Genomic DNA, 19,592 nt, shown 5'->3' with positions numbered 1-19,592 from the left:
GTCTAGTATTATGTGAATGAATTTGAGAATTAGATAAGGGGGTATTATTGACCATATGACAACTTGATAAAGGGCATGACTTTTCCTTTGCGCAGGAATAAATGGAGAGAGAGAAGAGGGAGAGAGAGAGGGAGAGAGAGCTGTACAATCATGTGACCTGATGCTTATTTACACTCACACTACTGTGCTTGTTTCCCTTTGCCATGTCACTAAAAAGCACAGCGCTGCTGCCAGCCCTTTGTGAAAGTATTTAATGGACCCTAAAAAAAGACTGAAATAATCAATGTAGCGACAGCAGGGCTGCCCTGAAGTTGTGAATCAATAACCCACTGTCACAGTCAGAATGAATGAGTGAAGAATTCAATGAGTTGTTAATGCACACAGTAACTTACTTTAGTGAGAATACAGTGGAGAATGTTTCATTTGTGTCTTGGTACAAAACTAACTTCTTTTCATTCATCGTATTCATTCATTGTATTAATTGGATAACTATTTAGTCTATAAAATGTTGACACATGCATTACAAATCCCAGAGATGTCTTAAAATTGCTAGTCTGGCTGCAAATATTTACTTATTTTCATTATTGATTAGTCTGCTCATAATTTTCTTTACAAGAGCTGCAACTGTTAATCGATTAGTCGTCAACTATTAAATTCATCTTCAACTAGTTTGAGTCATTTTTTAAGAAAAAAAATAAGTAAATTCTGATTTCAGCTTCTTAAATGTGAATATTTTCTGGTTTCTTTACTCCTCTATGACAGTAAACTGAATATTTTTGGACAAAACGAGACATTTGAGGACGTCATCTTGGGCTTTGTGAAACATTGATCCACATTTTTCACCATTTTCTGCCATTTTATAGACCAAACAACTAATCTATTAATCGAGAAAATAATCAACAGATTAATCGACAATGAAAATAATCTTTAGTTGCAGGGCTATTCTTTACGATTTAATCGATTACTAATGAAAATAGTAAAAAAAAGTGTCCATCAAAATATCAAGTTGACTTTTTCAAATGGCTTCTTTTGTCCAACCCAGAGCCCAAAACAAAGATATTTAGTTGACTATCACATTAGACAGAGAAAATCTATACAATTGAGAAGCTGGATGAGGGAACGTTTGGCATTTTTGCTTGGAAAAATAGTTGGTGATATTAATTTTCTATGGATTGATCAATTGACTAAACATTTCCCCTCTAATGTCTTGTTTTGTCCCAGCAACAGTCCAAAATGCTGAGACCAAACAGAGAAAAAAAAGCATCACATACTCACATACACAGAGATCAACAAGCTTTTCTTTCAATTCTTATTGTAGTGTGATATAAAATGATCTGATGAGTTAAAGAAATAGCTATATTACACATTGGCATTAGAGTTAATGCTCTAAAATACACACATATTCCACCTTCATGCCTTTTCATTAGAGCCTAATCTAATATACTGGATATTTTCTTTAACATATAAACAAACATCTTGTAGATGATAAACACCTCAGCCTCCTGTCGGATTCTCTTCGGATGTATGTACTCTTATCTGTAGTTTATTCAGAGTAATATGATTGAATTTTGTCCTGTTTGCTCACAAAAATATACCACCTTTCCCCACTTAGTGATGAGTACCTTTTTAAAATATGCTTTTCTTCCTCCCAGCTAAATACGCTTGCTGTTTTCATGATCATCAAATTCAGCGTGAGCCAAACCGGTCATGATTTATGTCCCAAAACTTGCATATATAGGTAATATTCAGCAGCAGTAATGCATACACAAAAGTACACTGTCCTTGCTCAGCACCTCTACTGCACCTTTGCATTTCAAAAGCAATATTTGCATAGTTACTTTTGTACAGCTATGGCGTCATACTCGGTGAGCTGAATGGTGAGGTGTTAATTATGCATTTATTATGTCCTCATTATTTATGAGAGAACTGAAGCTGCAGTCTATTTCTCTAAGCTTTTCCGTTTTTGCGCTGCATTTCACAATCGTGCACAGAGTCTAAAACCTGAGTAGTGAGAGGCTTCCTGCTGCTGCGTAAGAGGGTTGTTGTACACATGAACATGTTTTGGGCTGGTCTCCGTAGTCTGCGGCTCCCTGTTGGTAGTCACACAGGACACAAAATGGGCTGAGCTGCCTTTTGCTACTGGGCAGACTGGTTCCTCCACTGCACAGCCAAAAGAAGGGCCTTTCCCCAGGAATACAGTAGCTTGTTACAGCCGACGCTTTTTAAAATAATGTGCACCGTCAGCAGCCTAATCCAGCTTCTCCCCAGAATCCCAGAGAGCTAGACCATCCTTGAAATCAAAATGTTAATGAGCGAGAGCTTCGTTTGTTAGTTAACCCCCAGCAGGTTCTCTAAAATCAAATGTCAACAACTAAATGTAGCCTATTGAAATGATCATGGAGTTGAAGATTTTCACTGTGGTGTGAATATGATGCATGCACAGTACTTAAAAAGGTGTGTATCCCAAAGGGCTTGTTTGTTATTAATAACAAAGCTACTCTATAGTTTTATATATAACCATAGCTTCGGGGCTAGAGACCTTTTGTTTACAGATTGTTCTAACCTTTTCTCGAAGAACAATAACATGACGGCAGCATAATCATCAGGGTGTGTATCGTGGCTGACGTATTCACTTGGCTTTGCTGTGCCGCCGCAGCGAAATAAGACTGGATGTCACAGGTAGTAGGAGAGTTCAAATTTCTTTTATACAAGAAAAGTCTACAGCCACGCTAGCGACTCTGAAGTTGTGATGTTCATGTTAATGAAATCCAAACTGTTCGATAGATAAACCAGCGTTGACATTTTGACTTGGTAATGGTGCTGGTTGAAAAGGGGTCAGAGGGTCATCAAAGTTCACAATGTCTGCACCAAATTGCTTGGTAATTGTTGAGACATTTCACTCTGAACCTCAAAGATTCATTCTTTCGTTTCATGGCGATAAAATAGTTAAATGGGACGTCCAATTTTACACATCAAAGTCTGTTTTCAGGTCTTGTGGAGCACTACTGCATATGTGAAAACGGCTGTATAAAACCTTTTTGTGGGTCCAGAGGGAGCTGCATGAAATCTGACAAATTGCCTCACAGACTCCTCTTTAAAACGTTACAGTAGGAAACGATGGCTGAATTATGTGCACTGTAAATTGTGCATGCTGGCTCACTGTCACACTATCATGTGTTATGGGTGATTTATGCTCGCAGGGTCACGAGTGTCCACACGGCCAAATTGACGTCACGCCATCGGACACAGTCCTTCGCGGGGGGTTACGTGCGGCAGGTTTTCACCTGTCCGTGCACATCCACATTTTTCTAGTCTGGTATATTTATAGTGTATTCCAATATATTCTTTATATTGTGTATACTATAGATATTATCTTTAGTGTTGATATGTATATTATCTATTCTTGTGCAATGCCAATTTGGGATCAATAAAGTACATCTATGTATCTATCTAAAAGGAGAACTTTAACAAGCTTTGAGAATGTTGCTTTGACGTGAGAAGAAACCCGCACAGAGTATAAAAGATCCAAAAGTTTCCTCGTCACGATTCCAAGTCAGCTCACGTCCGTGCTTCCATACTTTGCAGAAAGCATAACCGAAGCTTTACTGGGACTTTTGAATAGAATGGTAATATTATTAATAACACCGGTACTTTTCCTGCTATGACGAGTCCAAATGTCTGCTTTGAAAAAGGTCTATTTCTAGAGCTGTCCTCGACCAAAGAAATCCTTAGTCGACTAACACTCGACTAATCGATTAGTTGATTTAATCAACAGATCTGTAAAACTGAGTTTCTCTACAAAGAATCACACAAAATCATCACTTTAAATCTGTTGTTTACCAGAGATGTGCTCATAAGTTTCTTGGAAAAATGAGTCATTCAGCATGAAAAAGCATAAATAATGACTAATCAACTAAAGAAATCTTCTAGTCGACTAAGACCAAAACGACTGATTAGTCGACTAAGAGGGGGCAGCCCTATCTGCTTCATTCACAACAGTAAATCATTTATTTGCACACGTTACTTAGTCAGATTTTCACTGCATCTGAACATCAACAAATTGACATAACTTCACAAATTTAACACTAGATGCTTGTTTGTCTTTGCTTGAATGTGCAGAAAATTTCCAATTTGAATGGTCAGCGCCCCCAGGATGAATTCACAGATTTTATGACTTCCTGAAACTAGATGCAAAAGGACAAGAAGACTTCAATTTGCCTTATCAAGGGACACTTCTGGAGCTGTTGGATCAATACATAAAAAACAAGTGTTTGAGCTTTTAAACCCAAATTGCATTCAACCTATTGTATAGCTGTCAGATCTGAGTAAGAACATGAACATTTTCATGGAAAAGATGCAGTATTTTGAGCGTTTCTCATTCATTATCAGTGGAGCCGAGTACTAGATGTGATTTTTAGATGATATCAGCACTCAGTGTTGCTGCTCCTGTTTTCAGCTTTATGATAAATGTCTTAATGTAGTTCAGAATATGCACCAAGTTTGCTGTGACTTTTAGAAAAGAGATCAACCTAAGTGAGATCCTTGAGTGGTGAGGGTCAGAGCGCAGCGAGGTCTGCGTCACATGACTTCCACACGGGCAGAAAAGTGAGCGAGCTATGACACAGTGAACCTTGCCCATTGAGACACTCTCTGCTCAAACAGAGTCATGGGAAACTTAAGCTAGGGCGAGAACAAAGAGAGCTTGATCCATGGGATGCCACGGTTCCTGAGGCACATCACTCTTTTTTTTTTTTTTTTTTTCTTCTTTCAGTGCTTTGCTGGGAAAAAGAGGGGTGAGCCATGTTAGCTGGGCTCCTTCCAGTCTTAATCAAACTCATAGTCTCCTTTAGCTAGTGGGAACTCAGCCAGCCAGGGATTGATTTAGAGTACTGGGACGTGGGTAAATAGAATCGTTTGTCATGCTCCCGTCTCCCAGTCGAGCGCTAGACTTTACATCAGGGGTGGAAGTTGCTGATTTAACCAAACTATAAGCTGCTGCTGCTGCTCATCCCACGGCCGAGTTAGAGCTCAGTAAAATGTGCACCGCTAGCTGTTTGATCAAGACTTGCGCAGTCTGTTAAACATCTCAAGCATCATTAAAATTCCTTTTTTTCTGACCCACTTAAAGGTGGAAATGTGTGGAGGTGGTTATTAGATTCACATTTGAGGAAAAGAGTTAACAGTTGGGAGTAGTGTCGAAACAATTCAACCTGCAAATCATCAATAGACTACAATTTTGACAATCTGTTCATTGTTTAAGCCAATCGAACATGTTAAACATTCTGGTTTCACCCAGGGTTATTGTAGTAAACTAAAACTGAAACTAAAGCAAAAATAAGCAGTGAAAAATAATGTTGTAAACTGAAACAAAATAAAAAAAAATATATTTTAAGAAAAACTAAGCTGAAATGATATTGCCTGGGGGGAAAAACTAATAAAAAATAGAATTAACCTAAATTTATTTAAGTTTTAGTTTGTTTTTTTATATCTCTACAGAAAAAAAGGAGACGGCATGAATTTCCGTTAACTCTCGTAACATTAAACCACCGAAATTGAACAGACTTGACATTCCAGGAGATGGCGCTATGTCGCAATTGCTTCACTAAAGTAGCGCAAAGATTAAACATTATGGCCATTCCTACACAGTTCCCCAAATATGTATTTTATATGTACTGTATATGTAGCTACCAGTGGTCAACCTCCAGGTCTGAAAAGTGAAGCCAATGCTGAAGTGCCTTAAACTTGCATTCTTTCTCACAGCCAGCAGGGGGCGACTCCTCTGGTTGCAAAAATAAGTCTGATTGTATAGAAGTCTATGAGAAAATGACCCTACTTCTCACTTGATTTATTACCTCAGTAAACATTGTAAACATGAGTTTATGGTCTCAATCTGTAGTTTCAAGTCTTCTTCAATACAGCATGATGTTCATTGAGTAAATTATGGTCCCATTTAGAGTAAAATAGACGATAAAGCAGGGTATGCTTTAGGGCGGGGCTACCTTGTGATTGACAGGTCACTATCACGGCGCTGTTTGGTCTGGGAGTTGTTCATGTTTACGTCTTACAACTTTAACCCTTTCACAGTGTGTTTTGAGTTCATGAAAGTTAATTAGAACCTTTATGGTCGCCTAAAAATGTCTTATTCAGCATTCGGTTGTACTTAGCGCCACCAAAACTGAGGTTCTCCACGAAGAATCACACAAAAGCATCACTTTAAATCTTGTGTTTACCAGAGATGTGCTCATAAGTTTCTTGGAAATAAGTCATTCAGCATGACTAAGCATAAAAAATGACTAATCGACTAAAGAAATGGTAGTTGACGGAGGGGGCAGCCCTAGCAAACACATACAAATTCTGCATGTAGTGGCTTTAATTGATTAATCGAAAAAATAACCAATAGTTTTACCAATAATGAAAACAATTTCAGATTCTTTTCAGGAAATAATTTAACTTTTTTTTCAAATAACACCATCTCCTCCATAATACTTCCAGTGTTGTACTGAGGCTTCCTTTCTGTACAGTTAATTATGAATCACTGTAGGCTATAAAAGAAGGGGCTTTCACAGGGGGGGCTGTGTGATGTTGTCAGAGGAGATAAAAGGAGAAGCTCTGAGGCTGCAGCCTCTTTGGGGCCCTGGCTAGTCAGTATTCAAGCTCCCTGCCCAACTGATAATTAGCCACACTCTGCTGTCAGCCCACAGGCCCGTCATCCCCAAGTCGGGGAAAGTCCCACCTTATTATGCCTCCAGCTGGCCTTTTTTTCAGTAAAGGCCCCTGAACGTAACCCAAGCTGCACGGCCTTGATGTACCATACAATGCTGGAGATAATCATCGGACTATAATGCAGACATGGTCGAGTACACTCACAACTGACTTTAATGTTTTGTTCTCCTCGCAGGGTCCACTTACAGCATCTTGTCCACCATGCCGTCGGACTCGGAAAGCAGCAGCTCTCTCAGCAGCTTAGGTGAGTGTGGCGCTCGTGGTGGTGGTGGTGGTGTTCAGGTGTAGAAATGTCAAAAATTAAAAACATTATATTCGTTTGTTCTGAGGTTTGTCAGAAAATACATTTCAAATAATAGTCAGTGGTTGCTGCCTGTTTAGACTCTGAGCACATGCAAGTGATTACACAGATGTGAGAAGGATTTAGAAAACCTCTACCCCCCAAACACACACACACACACACACAAACAGACCTGTTTCATTTAGTCATTCTCTTAGGGAGAGAGGATTTGACTGGTCGGTGCCACCGAAAAGGAAACAGCGCTTTGATTTGTATCAGTGGGGGGATTTCTGAGGTTAATGAGTACAACAGTGAGGTAGATAAATAATGAAGTAGAATATTAAACTGATTTTTGGCTGCAAAAATCTGTGAGCAATGATTAAAAATGATACAGAAAGATGAAGGTGAAGGCGTTTTCTTGTAATGAATGCGTAGACGTTTGCTCCAGTAGCTACAACAAAGAGCTCTTGCTTATGATTTGTTAATATTTAGACCAAAGTAAATTCACTCTGAGACTCTTGCCAGTAAAGTTTGAGTCAGGGTTATGATGGTAAACTAAAACTGTAACTAAATCGAAAATAAGCAGTGACAAATATTGTTAGTAAACTGAAACTAAATAAAAACTATAATCTTTAAGTAAACAGAAACGATATTGTCTGGTTTAAAAACGAATACAAATGAAATAAATATGACCATGAATTCATTTCAGTTTTTGTTTTTTCTAACTATAATATATCACTACCAAAAAAGGGAGTGCATGAATTTCCGTCAACTCTCGTGACGTTGAACCACAGAATTTGAAAAGACTTGACATTCCGGCAGATGGCGCTCTGCTGCAATTGCGTCACATCTGACACTAAAGTAGCGCGAAGATTAGGCATTATGGCCATTCCTACACAGTTCTCCAACCATGTATGTTATCTAGCTATATACATCTGATACATAGTAGCTGGCCTTAACAAAAACAAACTAAACTAAATATATAAAAACTAAACCTTTCGGAAAAACTGAAACTAAACTAGCAAACGCACTGAAAACGATCTAAAACTAAACTAAAATCAAATCAAAACTAATTGAAAATCAAAAAATATTATAACCTTGGCTTGAGTGAGCATTTAAAAGAAACCGATGGAGCTGCACTAATAACGCCCCACCCCATCATTTGAGCTCTGTGAAATAGCACATGCCACCAGTGACATGCTGACTCCCACAGGTACGCCCGGTCCAGCCTCCTCCCCTCCGCCCGCTCACATGGACGGCCACCAGGTGAGCGAGAAGATGGAGACGGTCCTGTTCCAGCTCAGACATGTGACCCGCGAGAGGGACGAACTACGCAAACGTCTGGCTCTCTCTTCACCCGGAACCACCTTCGATGACTGCAGGTACTGTTCTGATCTCGTGCACCCTAACAGCCTGTTCTCGAAAAACAAACATTGACGGAAGAGCGCCGTGATCCTGTGTGTACCTGCGCTCTGTGAGTCGAGGCATTTTGCCTTGTTCGGCTTTTAAAAGCAACAAAAAAAACAAGACGTCTTACGTGACGCAAAATTGTTTTAAAATATGCTCAACTCTGTAAAACAAGAGGTTGGCATACAATTTTAATGATGCCTCTCTTCCCTTGTGGCTCCCATGAGCACAAAGTTTGTGATGTTTATCTCACTCTTGCTTCTCTCATCCTCCCATGTGGCGTCGATTTTAATGCATCACAATTTTGTATCCCTCCTTCCCCTTTCTGTGAAACAGACCAAACTCAAAAGCAGGTCATGACTACGAGCGTCTGAAGCTGCAGTGCATGAAAGCAATGGCAGACCTGCAATCCCTGCAGAACCAGCACAGCACCACCCTGAAGAGGTGCGAGGAGGCTGTGAAGAAAGCAGACTTCTACCAGTGAGTTAGAGAAAGCCCAAACTACAGGGGCCTTTTGTAAATTTTTTAACAGCCGGAGCATTTGTGCCGTTTGCGTTCAGCCTGCAGGGTTTTAGCTGCTATTCAGATCTTCCTCTGACATATTCACAGCAGATTGCACAGAACAGATTTTACTTTTGCGTGAGTAATAGGGATAAAGCCTTTATGAGTTAAGCCTTGAAAAAAAATCAATTTAATTTCATCTTTGTGATTCGTTTTAGAAAAAGACCGTTTTTATTGTCTTCTTAGCAGCATAAATCCCGAGTCGTCTTTTGGGACAAAAGGTTGACAGCAGAGAGTGAATTACTTCTCTACATGTAATGCCCCTCTTGAAGAGTTCATGCCAAAGCATGCTCTGTAATCATCATCTGTGTGCATGGCAAGGCATCTGTGCCATGAGGATAATGCTACGAACACAGCATTTGTTGTCCTGTGAAATAAGCTGCTGTGCCGAGTTGATGTGATAGGGTGGCTGGTCCATTTGTGTGATTTAATGACGCCATACTGTCTCCAAAGTGTAGGGAGCCAACATCTGGCCCCACATGCAAACAGACAGATGAAGGATTATTGCCACTTTTAAGCCTCTCCTTCTGGGCCCTGTTTGCACATGAGAGAGAGTCTTTATTTATTACTGTCCTGTCTGTCTCTGCACGTATCCATTCACACCAAACACAATCCTCTGTGAGTGAGGAATCACATTCATGCCTGAATTGTACCAAAATCAATAAGTCACCTAACACACAGGCTAGGGTTAGCATGCAGTAATCATCGTAGTAATTCATGTCTTTGCTGTTACCAGTTAGGCTGTTACCAGGTCATTAAATAGGTGTTATCAGTGGTTATAAGTCTCATAGATTTGGGTCAGAAGGGGCCTGCTACACCCACTAGTAGGTTTTATCATCGATTCACATGGGCGATCACCGAAAGAAGGAATAATAGAACACGACAGCGACCTCTAACGACCGTAGTAATTATGACAGGAGTAAAAGCGGAAATCGGGCACTGTAGTATAAACAGCATGAAACTCCATATGGGGTGGAGGTCGGTGGCGATGGATTGGACACAAAACACAGTATACTTTCACCCAGGAGACCGGGGATCCCATCCTTCATTCGGTTTCATTCAGTTTTACGTGTTCGCTTTCACTTTTACAACGTAGTAGGTGTAGTAGGCCCCTACTGACCCACATCTATGAGACTTATAACAGCTGATAACGCACATTTAATGAGCCGATAACCGTTGAATTGGGTGGAAAAAGAGTCTTGAATGTAATACTTTGATAATACTTAATATTACTTAATATATAGCTAAATACTGCATATCAGGGTGCATCAGAGAGTACCTTTTAGACTACAAACAGCTCCCTATAAACCCAGAGTGAGCTTGAACATATCTACAGTAGTAGCCTGTGTTGGTTTATGTGGTTCGATTTTTATTTAAAGTGTGAAATAAAGCAGTAAATGAGCATGTTGGATTAGAACGACACAAAGCATCATAAGACATGTAACTTCAAGTCAGTATCTGAAAAGTTGTTGGCATGGACTTGAGCAGAACACATCTAAAAATTAGCTATATATGCCCAGAACAAGAGAAATTGTGTCCATTTATTTGCAGAAACTATGAACTATTAACTGAAAAGAAGCAGAATTTACATTAATAAAAAACGAAATCTATACATGATTGTACATCATAAGAAATAAAAAAGGTAAATATACATTTATCTATATACACATGCACACATTTACAAATACAACCATGCATACATTTTGAAACACACTAACACACTAAAAAAGAAAAACAAACAAACAAACAGAACCCCAACAACTTCAGCCAAACATCTAGTCCTGAAACGATTAGTTGATTGAAAGGAAATTACAGTAATCAAAAGCAATTTTGATAATTGGTTAATCATTTAAGTAGTTCATCAAGTAAAAATGCCAAATAATCTCTGGATCCAGCTTGTCCATGGTGAGGATTTGCTGCTTTTTGCTGTTTTATATAATCATAAATTGAATATTTTTGGTTTTTGGACTGTTGGTCGTACAAATAAATAACTTGAAGACATAACTTTTGGTTCTGGGAACTTGTGATGGGCATTTTTTGACATTTTCTAGAGTAAACAATCCATGTAAAAAAATCATTATATGCCAGATGATCATTAGTTGAGTATTTGTTGGTCTGTGACTCATAAGGCATAGTCATATTTTTTTGCTGTAATGCTGATTTTGAACACGGCTGGCAGTGCCCACGGTCTGACGCTACTCTCTGTGGTATCTCCTCAGTACGCTGCACAGCCGTCTGGCGAGCGAGCACGCCCAACTGAAAGACGAGCTGGAGGCGGTGAGACAGGACAACATCCAGCTGGTCCGGGAGCACAACCACGTGAAGCAGGCCTGCGAGGAGCTGAGGAGGCTGCATGACGACGACCAGAGAGAGGTGGCTGAAATGAGGATGCTGCATCAGCAGGTACCCGTGGAATTGGCATCCCCATCTGCATTCATGGTTAGACAGCTACAGATGAGAACACATAAACCCGTCTGCACACACTGTAGTAGGAGCCGCACACTCATTTCCATCTCCCCTTGAGATTCAATCATTTGGATCTTGACATTTAAGACATAAATCAATGTACTTCTCTCTCGGTGACCATTACTTCCAAGACGATAACATCATTCAGAGAAACAGGGTCAGACAAGTTCGCCCTCCCGTGTCTGCATCGATCAAAACATTCTTTCAAATTATACAAATGACTAGACCTGCGTCTTTTACCGTTTCACCGTCGGACATATTGTCAGACTGCAGTCAGAAGGTCAGATCATGAAATGTTTGCAGTACCTTACATAACCATGAATAGCAAGGATACAGGCCTCATTGTCCTCAGAGCTCATGTCATCATTAGGCAAACTGATGTTCAGCATCAGTCAAATTAGGAATCAAATTAGCTCAGCGATGTCAGTCCAAAGTCGACCTTTATTGTTTAGTTGTTTGATGCCAGTGACATACTATGTACTGTACTTTCTCTTGTGTGAAACGTGCCCCTTGTATTATATGCTGTAGTAATTAAGTAGTAAAAGAAAACATATATCTTGAAGGATGTGTGTCGGATTTAGGTTAGAGGTAGGCCTGTTTGAGACAAAAACAAAGGGTGTAAACATGATATCATATAACTGACTGACAGGGATATCCTTCGAGCAGTTTAGGTGACTTATGCAGGGTTCAACGTGAATGTTTTTTTTTTTAACTTGCCTGGTCGAGCAAGTGGGTCAGAAATCTACTTGCCTAAAGTAAATTTTTACTTGACCCTATACAAATTGTGACAGAACCAGAAGCATTTTTCACTTTCTAATGTATCGGGCAAAGTCCTACACTCGTACTGATATGCTTGTGTACATGGTTACCGAATTATCTCGCATAATTATATAGATTGCTTCCTGTTTCTGACGTGACTCGCAACAAAGGTCCCCGACTGAACTTGTGATTATATTATCCACTAAACCACCAGAATGCCCCCGGGGTTGCTTCCTTGACCTTTCCTGTGATCAGCACATGGATTGCGTTAATGTTCACATAATAATAGTTTAGTTTAGTTTTTAGTCTGGTCTTGGTGAAGCTGTTTTGTCCACACCAGAGTTCAACAGACTAAATGAACGAAAGCAAACATGCAAATGCACCACAGTCTGTTTTAACCGCATGAAACAGGTTAGGTGTGAAAGCACTGTTTGTTTGTGTTAGGCAAGTTTTTACGAAACATTGTAAAAAGTTAACAAGGAAGCTTCTCTCTTATTTTTTTTATCCTTTTCATATATTTATCCAGAGCACCGAGAAACAGAGTTGCAGGCAGTCCAACTTAGTGTTGATTTTGTCAACGAAAATCTTGACGATAATATTTGTTGACGTCCTTTAATTTCATGACTAAATTGTAACGATAGCATGAACAAGTTCAGGGAAGCACCGCCATTTCTGTTTGTGTTTGTCCATAGAAGTAAAGCTCTAATCTATACAGAATCAGGCTTTAAGTCTTGCTCTGGCCTGCTACCTCAGCACACAGTTGAGGGCTAAAGCTTTGGTCGATTACTTAAGAGATTAAGCAACTTTTCTGTGCCAAGATACTGTTAACTTATATTTAAGAATTCATTATTTACATTAAAGCTAACCTGAATTGTAAATGGAATTGAATACGTAAATCGTGAATGACCAAACCTCATATTTATATACTTATAGACTCAAGTCAATTGCATCATTTAGCAGAATCCTTATTGTCCTAAATGCACCATAAATGGATGATACAAACAGTCCCGTTGCACTTCTCTAATTCAGTAAGGCACCTGTCATTTCCAGGTGATGAGAGAGGGGTCATCTGATGTCCTCAACAAGCTTTATGACACAGCCGTAGATAAGTTGGAGGCCATGAAGAGCGACTACGAAGCTCTGAGGAAGCGCTACAACGAGAATACGGCCGGTCACAACGCAGACCTGAGTCGCCTGGACCTGGCTGAGGAGGAGAACCACCGGCTGCAGAAACAGCTGGACATTCTGCTGAAGCAGAGAGATGCTGCCATCCACTACCAGCAGCAGTACTCCTCGTCTATAAGGAGGTAAAGCCGGAAATATCACACACAACCAGCAGCAGCACTAAAAGCTGCACACACACACATGCGCACACACACTGAGCAGCTGTAAAAAAGTAATGATTAACAGCTGTTGCTGCAAACTTTGCTTCAAACTTGAGCCAAGGTCAGATCTGCACAGTGCTTAAAACAGTCTTAATCCAAGGCAGATGAAGCTTTGCAGATGGGGAGATGATTTCCCAGTTTAACGTTTCCTTAATGATGCTGCTTGGTCACTGACACGCCTGTCTGTGTGTTTATTTTTCTCAGCACATGTCAGAAAATATTCCTCTGCAATTAGTGACAATTTATAAAGAGCTGTAATACGTTCCCTGTGTGGTACAGGTTTGACAACACGCAGCAGGAACTGTCCAAGGCCGCAGCCCAGAACAAGGAGCTGCAGCGAGAGATGGAGCGGCTGCAGACGGAGGCGACGCGGCAGAAGACCCAGCAGCTCAAGGTGGCAAAGGACAGCGAGAAATACCGGGAGGAGCGGGACTCTGTGATCAACGAGTACCGCCTGATCATGAGCGAGCGGGACCAGGTGATCAAAGAGGTGGACAGGCTTCAGACCGGGCTGGAGATGGCGGAGGCGAAGCTGAAGAACACCTCGTCAGAGAGACGGGTGGCCAGCGAGGAGCTGGAAGCTCTCCGACAGGTAACAACTGAATCATTTAGTCCCATACTAAGAACTAAATGAGGTTAAACATTTTACATTAAGGACTGGGAAAACAGTTTGGATCATGGACTTGTTGAATTATATCTGTAAATGTCATTAATTTCATCATGATTGCTTCAAATTTACAAGGGCTTCTGTTCATGCTGTGTGTGTGGAAAAATATTAGAGAATGACTTATTGCATAATATCTGTGTTCCAAATGTATTGATTGTAGTTTAACTGGTTATAGCTGCGGTCGTCATTAATTTTGGCAACACCCAGAGCTTATTTAGGCCAGCCAAAAAGCAATCACGTGTCATCAGTTCAGCATGAGTCGCCCAGCCAATAAAGAACCCAAAATGCACAACACAAGCTGATGTCTATTTAAGGAGCTTAAAGGAGAGACACCCTAGGCAAAAACATTGTTTTTCATGCACTGCTCAATTTTGAGATGTTGGGCTATTTTACTTCCATAACATGTCTTCTTTCAGACTTTTGGAAATAAAAACATCCAAAATACACATTTAGGTGTTTATTTTACTACTTTATCTATTTGCATCTGTAGATTTCTCCTAAATTCACCAAAAGTTAGCATTAGAAAATGCCTCATTTGCATATTTAAACATAACATTTCAGAAAACTTGTAATACAAAAATTAATGTAATGTGAGTCATCAACTTGTGAAGTTTGCGGTGTCTCCCTTCAAGAGGAAAAAAGTCTGTTATTCTCAGTTTTTCACCTAATAGGAAGCTTGTGTAAGTAGCACCTTCAGTTCAGTGAGATGAGATGAGATTTTATTGATCCCCAAGAAGGAAATTCTAGTGTCACAGCTGCACAATAAACAGGACAAAGAAGTACAGATAAGTAGGAGAAACAACACAAAATAAAACCATATTTAAAAAACAATTCTTTAGACATAAAATAAACACTATATGTATCAGATTGACACAGAAATTGCAAAACGTTTTGAGTATTTACTCACTTTTTCTTGTGGTATGTTTTTGTGTCGTATGAAGGAGCTGGCCTCGGCGCTGGTGGACAGGGACCGGGCCATCTGTGAGAAGAACGAGCTGCTGGAGAAATACTGCCACGAGGTGAAGGACAAGGCTGAGGCCCAGAAAGAGCTGAGCCAGGCCTGCAAGGACATCGAGACGGTGCGCGAGGAGAGGGACGTGGCCCGCAAGGAGAGGACGGAGGCCATCATCCAGAGGGACCAGCTGCTGCGAGAGTATTACCAGGCCAGACAGGTACCCAGACAGACGGGAGATTTATCATTACAAATGGAGGGATTGATTCAATAATCCCTTCATCCCATCTCATATAGTCGTAGTAAATGTTATTTTCCAGCAGCTGGCGGGTTTCCACACATTGATTTTGTTGAGAAAGTGTGCATCACCCATCACACTTGGCTTCAGTGTCATTGTCAGATTAATTGCAATGAAAGTCCTGAGATTCCTGCATTAGGAAATTACCAGCAATTACAGTGAAAAGGCTCTCAGGCTCTTTGAAGTGCACAAGAGAACTGCACTGCATCAGAAACGGATAATTAAGCCTAACAACAGTACAGTAAAGTCTAATGGAATTAATTTAGCAGTGGACTTAATTAATGCTCTCACTTCACTCGGCAGCCTCCCTGCTGTACAGTTATTTAAAGCAAGAGAGAGCATTTACCACAGATACACCAGCAGACTCTCCATGAACGTATACTTACACTATATCTGACCCACTTTAAACCGCACTACCTAATCCAATCTGTGGCTGTTTGCCTCAAACAACCCTCATCATGTTGCTTTTCAGTTTGCAGCAATCTATTTTAGGTGTTTTTGTTTACACTATAGACTGTATATAAGGATGGACGACATGACAGCTCCCCAAAAGTGAAGCCAAAACATTCGATCCCCCCCCCTTGGTGGCTGGCTGCAGTATAGGTCATAAATCCCGCCCGCTCCATGTTAGTGGATTGGACATGGACATTGCACCCTCGTTCTCAGCCCCCTTCCCCAGTGCCATGTGTTGGCTCGTCCAGATGCTCTCCACATTGTTTTTATGTTCGTACGGCTTATGAGGCGCGGCGCAAAAACGATGGTGTTGCGCCGTATGATTCTGAATCACCCAGAGAACCCGATATGGAGAGCGCAGAAAAGAGTACCGGCAGCTTGTGAAAAGTGCCAGTGTGCAAGAAAAAGTCACAGTACGCCAAAGAGTACCCCACATAGAGCACTGGTGCAGGGAAAACGTATGTCTCAAGCCCTTTTAAAATGAGTCTATCATACCATGTAGCTCAATATTGTTAGATTAAAAGTACCTTGCTGCTCACATCCTTTTGTACAGCCCGACAATGACCTTCATCACCTCACATTCACTTGTACTCCTCCAGAAACAAGACTCTGCCACTCTGGACATGGAACGATCCAACAAGGAGATCGATATGCTGAGGAAGCAGTACGAGGCCATCTCTCAGGAGCTGAAGGAGGCCGTGCAAGAGGCAGAGGTGGCCAAGTGCCGACGGGACTGGGCCTTTCAGGAGAGGGACAAGATAGTGGCAGAGAGGGAGAGCATACGGTAAGAAGATGTCTTGTTTGTTATGTGGAAATGTGTTTACGTTGCATGTTGGTGAAGATGCAAATAGATTTGTTTACATTTGTGTGATGCTGATTTTTGTGCATCTGTCTGCCAGCACGCTGTGTGACAACCTGAGGCGGGAGAGGGACAGAGCTGTGAGCGATCTGGCAGACGCTCTGAGGAATCTGGATGACACGAGGAAGCAGAAGAACGACGCTGCGCGGGAACTGAAAGAACTAAAGTGAGTCATTCCTCCTTTTTTTTGACTGGCTCATGTCATTTTCTGCACTATTTTTAAGTTTTGAATTGTATTCACCAAGTTTCTACTTGTGTCAAAGTCCTCTTGTTTTGGGGGGATCCAGAATGATTTCATACCAGATCTTTTGTGCCACCCAGTGGAGGAAGTGTGTCACTGACTGAGCACTTATAAAGGTGACTGCACTTATTTAAGAGCTACATGTTTTCTGTGTCCTGCAGAGAAAAGATGGAGGACCAGTTGGAAAAGGAAGCAAGGTTTCGTCAGCTGATGGCTCACAGTTCACACGATTCAGCCATCGACACAGACTCAATGGAGTGGGAGACGGAAGTTGTAGAGTTTGAGAAGCACAGAGTAAGAACCACTTATTTTCTTCTTGTATATTCAGTAAATTAACTTTGATTTGTAATGTACTATCAAACTAAATGAATTATGTTTTGTCTTATTCAGGACATGGATTTGAAGGCACTTGGGTTTGATATCGCTGAAGGGGTAAATGATCCTTATTTACCAGGGGATTGTGGCATATTTGTCAGTAAGGTGGATAAAGGAAGTATTGCTGAAGGAAGATTAAGGTAAATGTCTCACTGCTTTCTCAGTAATTAAGTATCATTTGAAAATAAAATCCCCAAAAAATAAGCCTATGAATATGACCAAACATTCAATGCCACTTTGGTACTTGACTCTGTTTAATACTTAATGCTTCAGACACATTTTGTTTGGAATTACATTTTATTTATGTCCTTATTTTCTTTTGGAGAATATCATTCATTGAACCATCCCTCTGGTTCTCTCTCTCTCTCTGTGCAGGGTGAACGACTGGTTGTTGAAAATAAATGATGTGGACCTGACCAATAAGGACAGGAAGCAGGTGATCAAAGCGGTGCTGAGCGGCGAGGGAGTGATCAATATGGTGGTACGCAGAAGGAAGTCACTAGGAGGACGGATCATCACTCCCATCCAGATAAACCTGGCTGGACACAAAGGTCAAGCTCTAATTAGGAAATAAACTTTACCATTAAAACGCTGCCGTTAACAGCATTCAGTAGTTATTAATGTTATTTAGTACAACAAATGTAATGAGGAAAGTATTTAATGTTTTTATTTTATTTGGATGTATACATAGATGGATAGATATTTTATGTTTTTGAAAGACAGACAGTTAACATAAAATTAACATGATTTCTGTTTTTCTGTCTTACCTCTTAGACAGTGGTATCGGTCTGGAAAGTGGAGTGTTTGTTGCCACGTTGGCTCCAGGTAGTCCAGCTGCCAGAGACTGCTCTCTCACTGTCGGTGATAGACTGTTAGCTGTGAGTATGCTATCAAAACAACTTGTTAAGTTACATGATAAGAGATGATTATGCCCATTTGATGCCATGTGGGCAGATACGTTGGCCTCTAGTGCCCTCTACTGACTGCAGGCATGTTGTGATCAATCAAGGAACACACTATGCACTATATCAGTGTTTCCTTTTTTTCCTGGGGACCCACTTTTTAAAAATGACAAACCATCGTGACCAATTCACAACCTGCCTTATCTGTAAATGGTGAGAAGAGCGAATTTGTGTGTAAATGAAGTTCCTGACCATTTTTACTGCCATTTCCACATTACCTTATATTATCTTGAATAGGTAAACCAGCCATTTCTAAGAGATATATGTTTGATAAAATACAACTTTGTTTTATGCACGTGTTATTGAAAACATATAAACATGTTAAATACTTAATAAATGAGACCAAATCAATGCATTTAGTTAGAGTTAACAGGCTATAGTTTTTTCCTCTCCTCAGTTAAACAAACATAATGCTAGCCTTTCATATAAGATTCAATGTTATTAGTAGGCTACAATTATCAGAACAATATGAACATTCAGGCTCCCTCATGTGGATCAAAGTTGTACTGAAGATAAAAAAATCTCCTGAGACCCACCTGTTGGTCCCCGACTCAGTCTTTGGGAATGACTGCACTATATTAATACTTTTAAGTGCACACAATGAACTTATCTTCATATTATACAGTCTTGGTAGTTTGTGGACAGGAAAACTATTTATTTTACCATCTTGTACTACCAGGAAATGAGGTCAATGAATGTCAATCAAATTTGCAACATTGAATAGCATCATCTAGAATCAACTTTGGAAAATGTTAAATTTATTCCTCTCCTTAGTCTCCTATGTGCATCACATTTTAGTGTCCATCAACAGCACGCTCAATAATCAAACAGATTTATTATTCATGCTTTCATCTTCGAGAATAGATATTATCACGATACTTAAGTCACGATACGATCTTATTGCGAATTGAAACATTTTGCGATTTCCCTCATCCCTATTATTTTCAGACATACTTAGAAAACTTTGTAATTCCCACACGTTTTGGCAAGCATAGTGACATATATATTATATTGTCTTTGAAGGCAAGTTGTGACTAATAGAATTTATCTGACCTTGTATTTTTGTCCACTTCAGATCAATGGCATTGCACTCGATAACAAGTCGCTCTCTGAATGTGAGTCTCTGCTGAGGAACTGCCGTGATTCTCTCAGCGTCTCCCTCATGAAGGTGAAGTCCTCAGACCTAATCACACACACGTGTATG

At 40.3% G+C, this 19,592-nt stretch overlaps 1 protein-coding gene across 2 annotated transcripts in view; it reads left to right on the top strand.

Annotated features, from left to right (window-relative positions):
• The window catches only part of LOC141758523 (disks large homolog 5-like), a 38,002-nt gene that overhangs the window by 1,901 nt on the left and 16,509 nt on the right, over positions 1-19,592 (top strand). Inside the window, exons 2-15 of one of the 2 annotated variants that reach the window (XM_074620029.1) lie at positions 6,899-6,967; positions 8,232-8,385; positions 8,747-8,890; positions 11,191-11,374; positions 13,247-13,503; positions 13,861-14,173; positions 15,190-15,420; positions 16,551-16,735; positions 16,851-16,976; positions 17,213-17,345; positions 17,442-17,566; positions 17,802-17,977; positions 18,201-18,304; positions 19,464-19,556. In XM_074620029.1, coding sequence (XP_074476130.1) covers positions 6,899-6,967; positions 8,232-8,385; positions 8,747-8,890; positions 11,191-11,374; positions 13,247-13,503; positions 13,861-14,173; positions 15,190-15,420; positions 16,551-16,735; positions 16,851-16,976; positions 17,213-17,345; positions 17,442-17,566; positions 17,802-17,977; positions 18,201-18,304; positions 19,464-19,556 — 2,294 coding nt within the window. Of the gene's footprint in view, positions 1-6,898; positions 6,968-8,216; positions 8,386-8,746; positions 8,891-11,190; positions 11,375-13,246; positions 13,504-13,860; positions 14,174-15,189; positions 15,421-16,550; positions 16,736-16,850; positions 16,977-17,212; positions 17,346-17,441; positions 17,567-17,801; positions 17,978-18,200; positions 18,305-19,463; positions 19,557-19,592 lie in introns of both variants that reach the window. The other variant, XM_074620028.1, reaches the window with a different exon arrangement.

Source organism: Sebastes fasciatus, chromosome 20 (assembly GCF_043250625.1).
Source record: "Sebastes fasciatus isolate fSebFas1 chromosome 20, fSebFas1.pri, whole genome shotgun sequence".
Lineage (NCBI taxonomy): Eukaryota > Metazoa > Chordata > Actinopteri > Perciformes > Sebastidae > Sebastes > Sebastes fasciatus.
The sequence above is the reverse complement of the archived record's forward strand: the minus strand, read 5'-3'. Positions and strand labels throughout refer to the sequence as shown.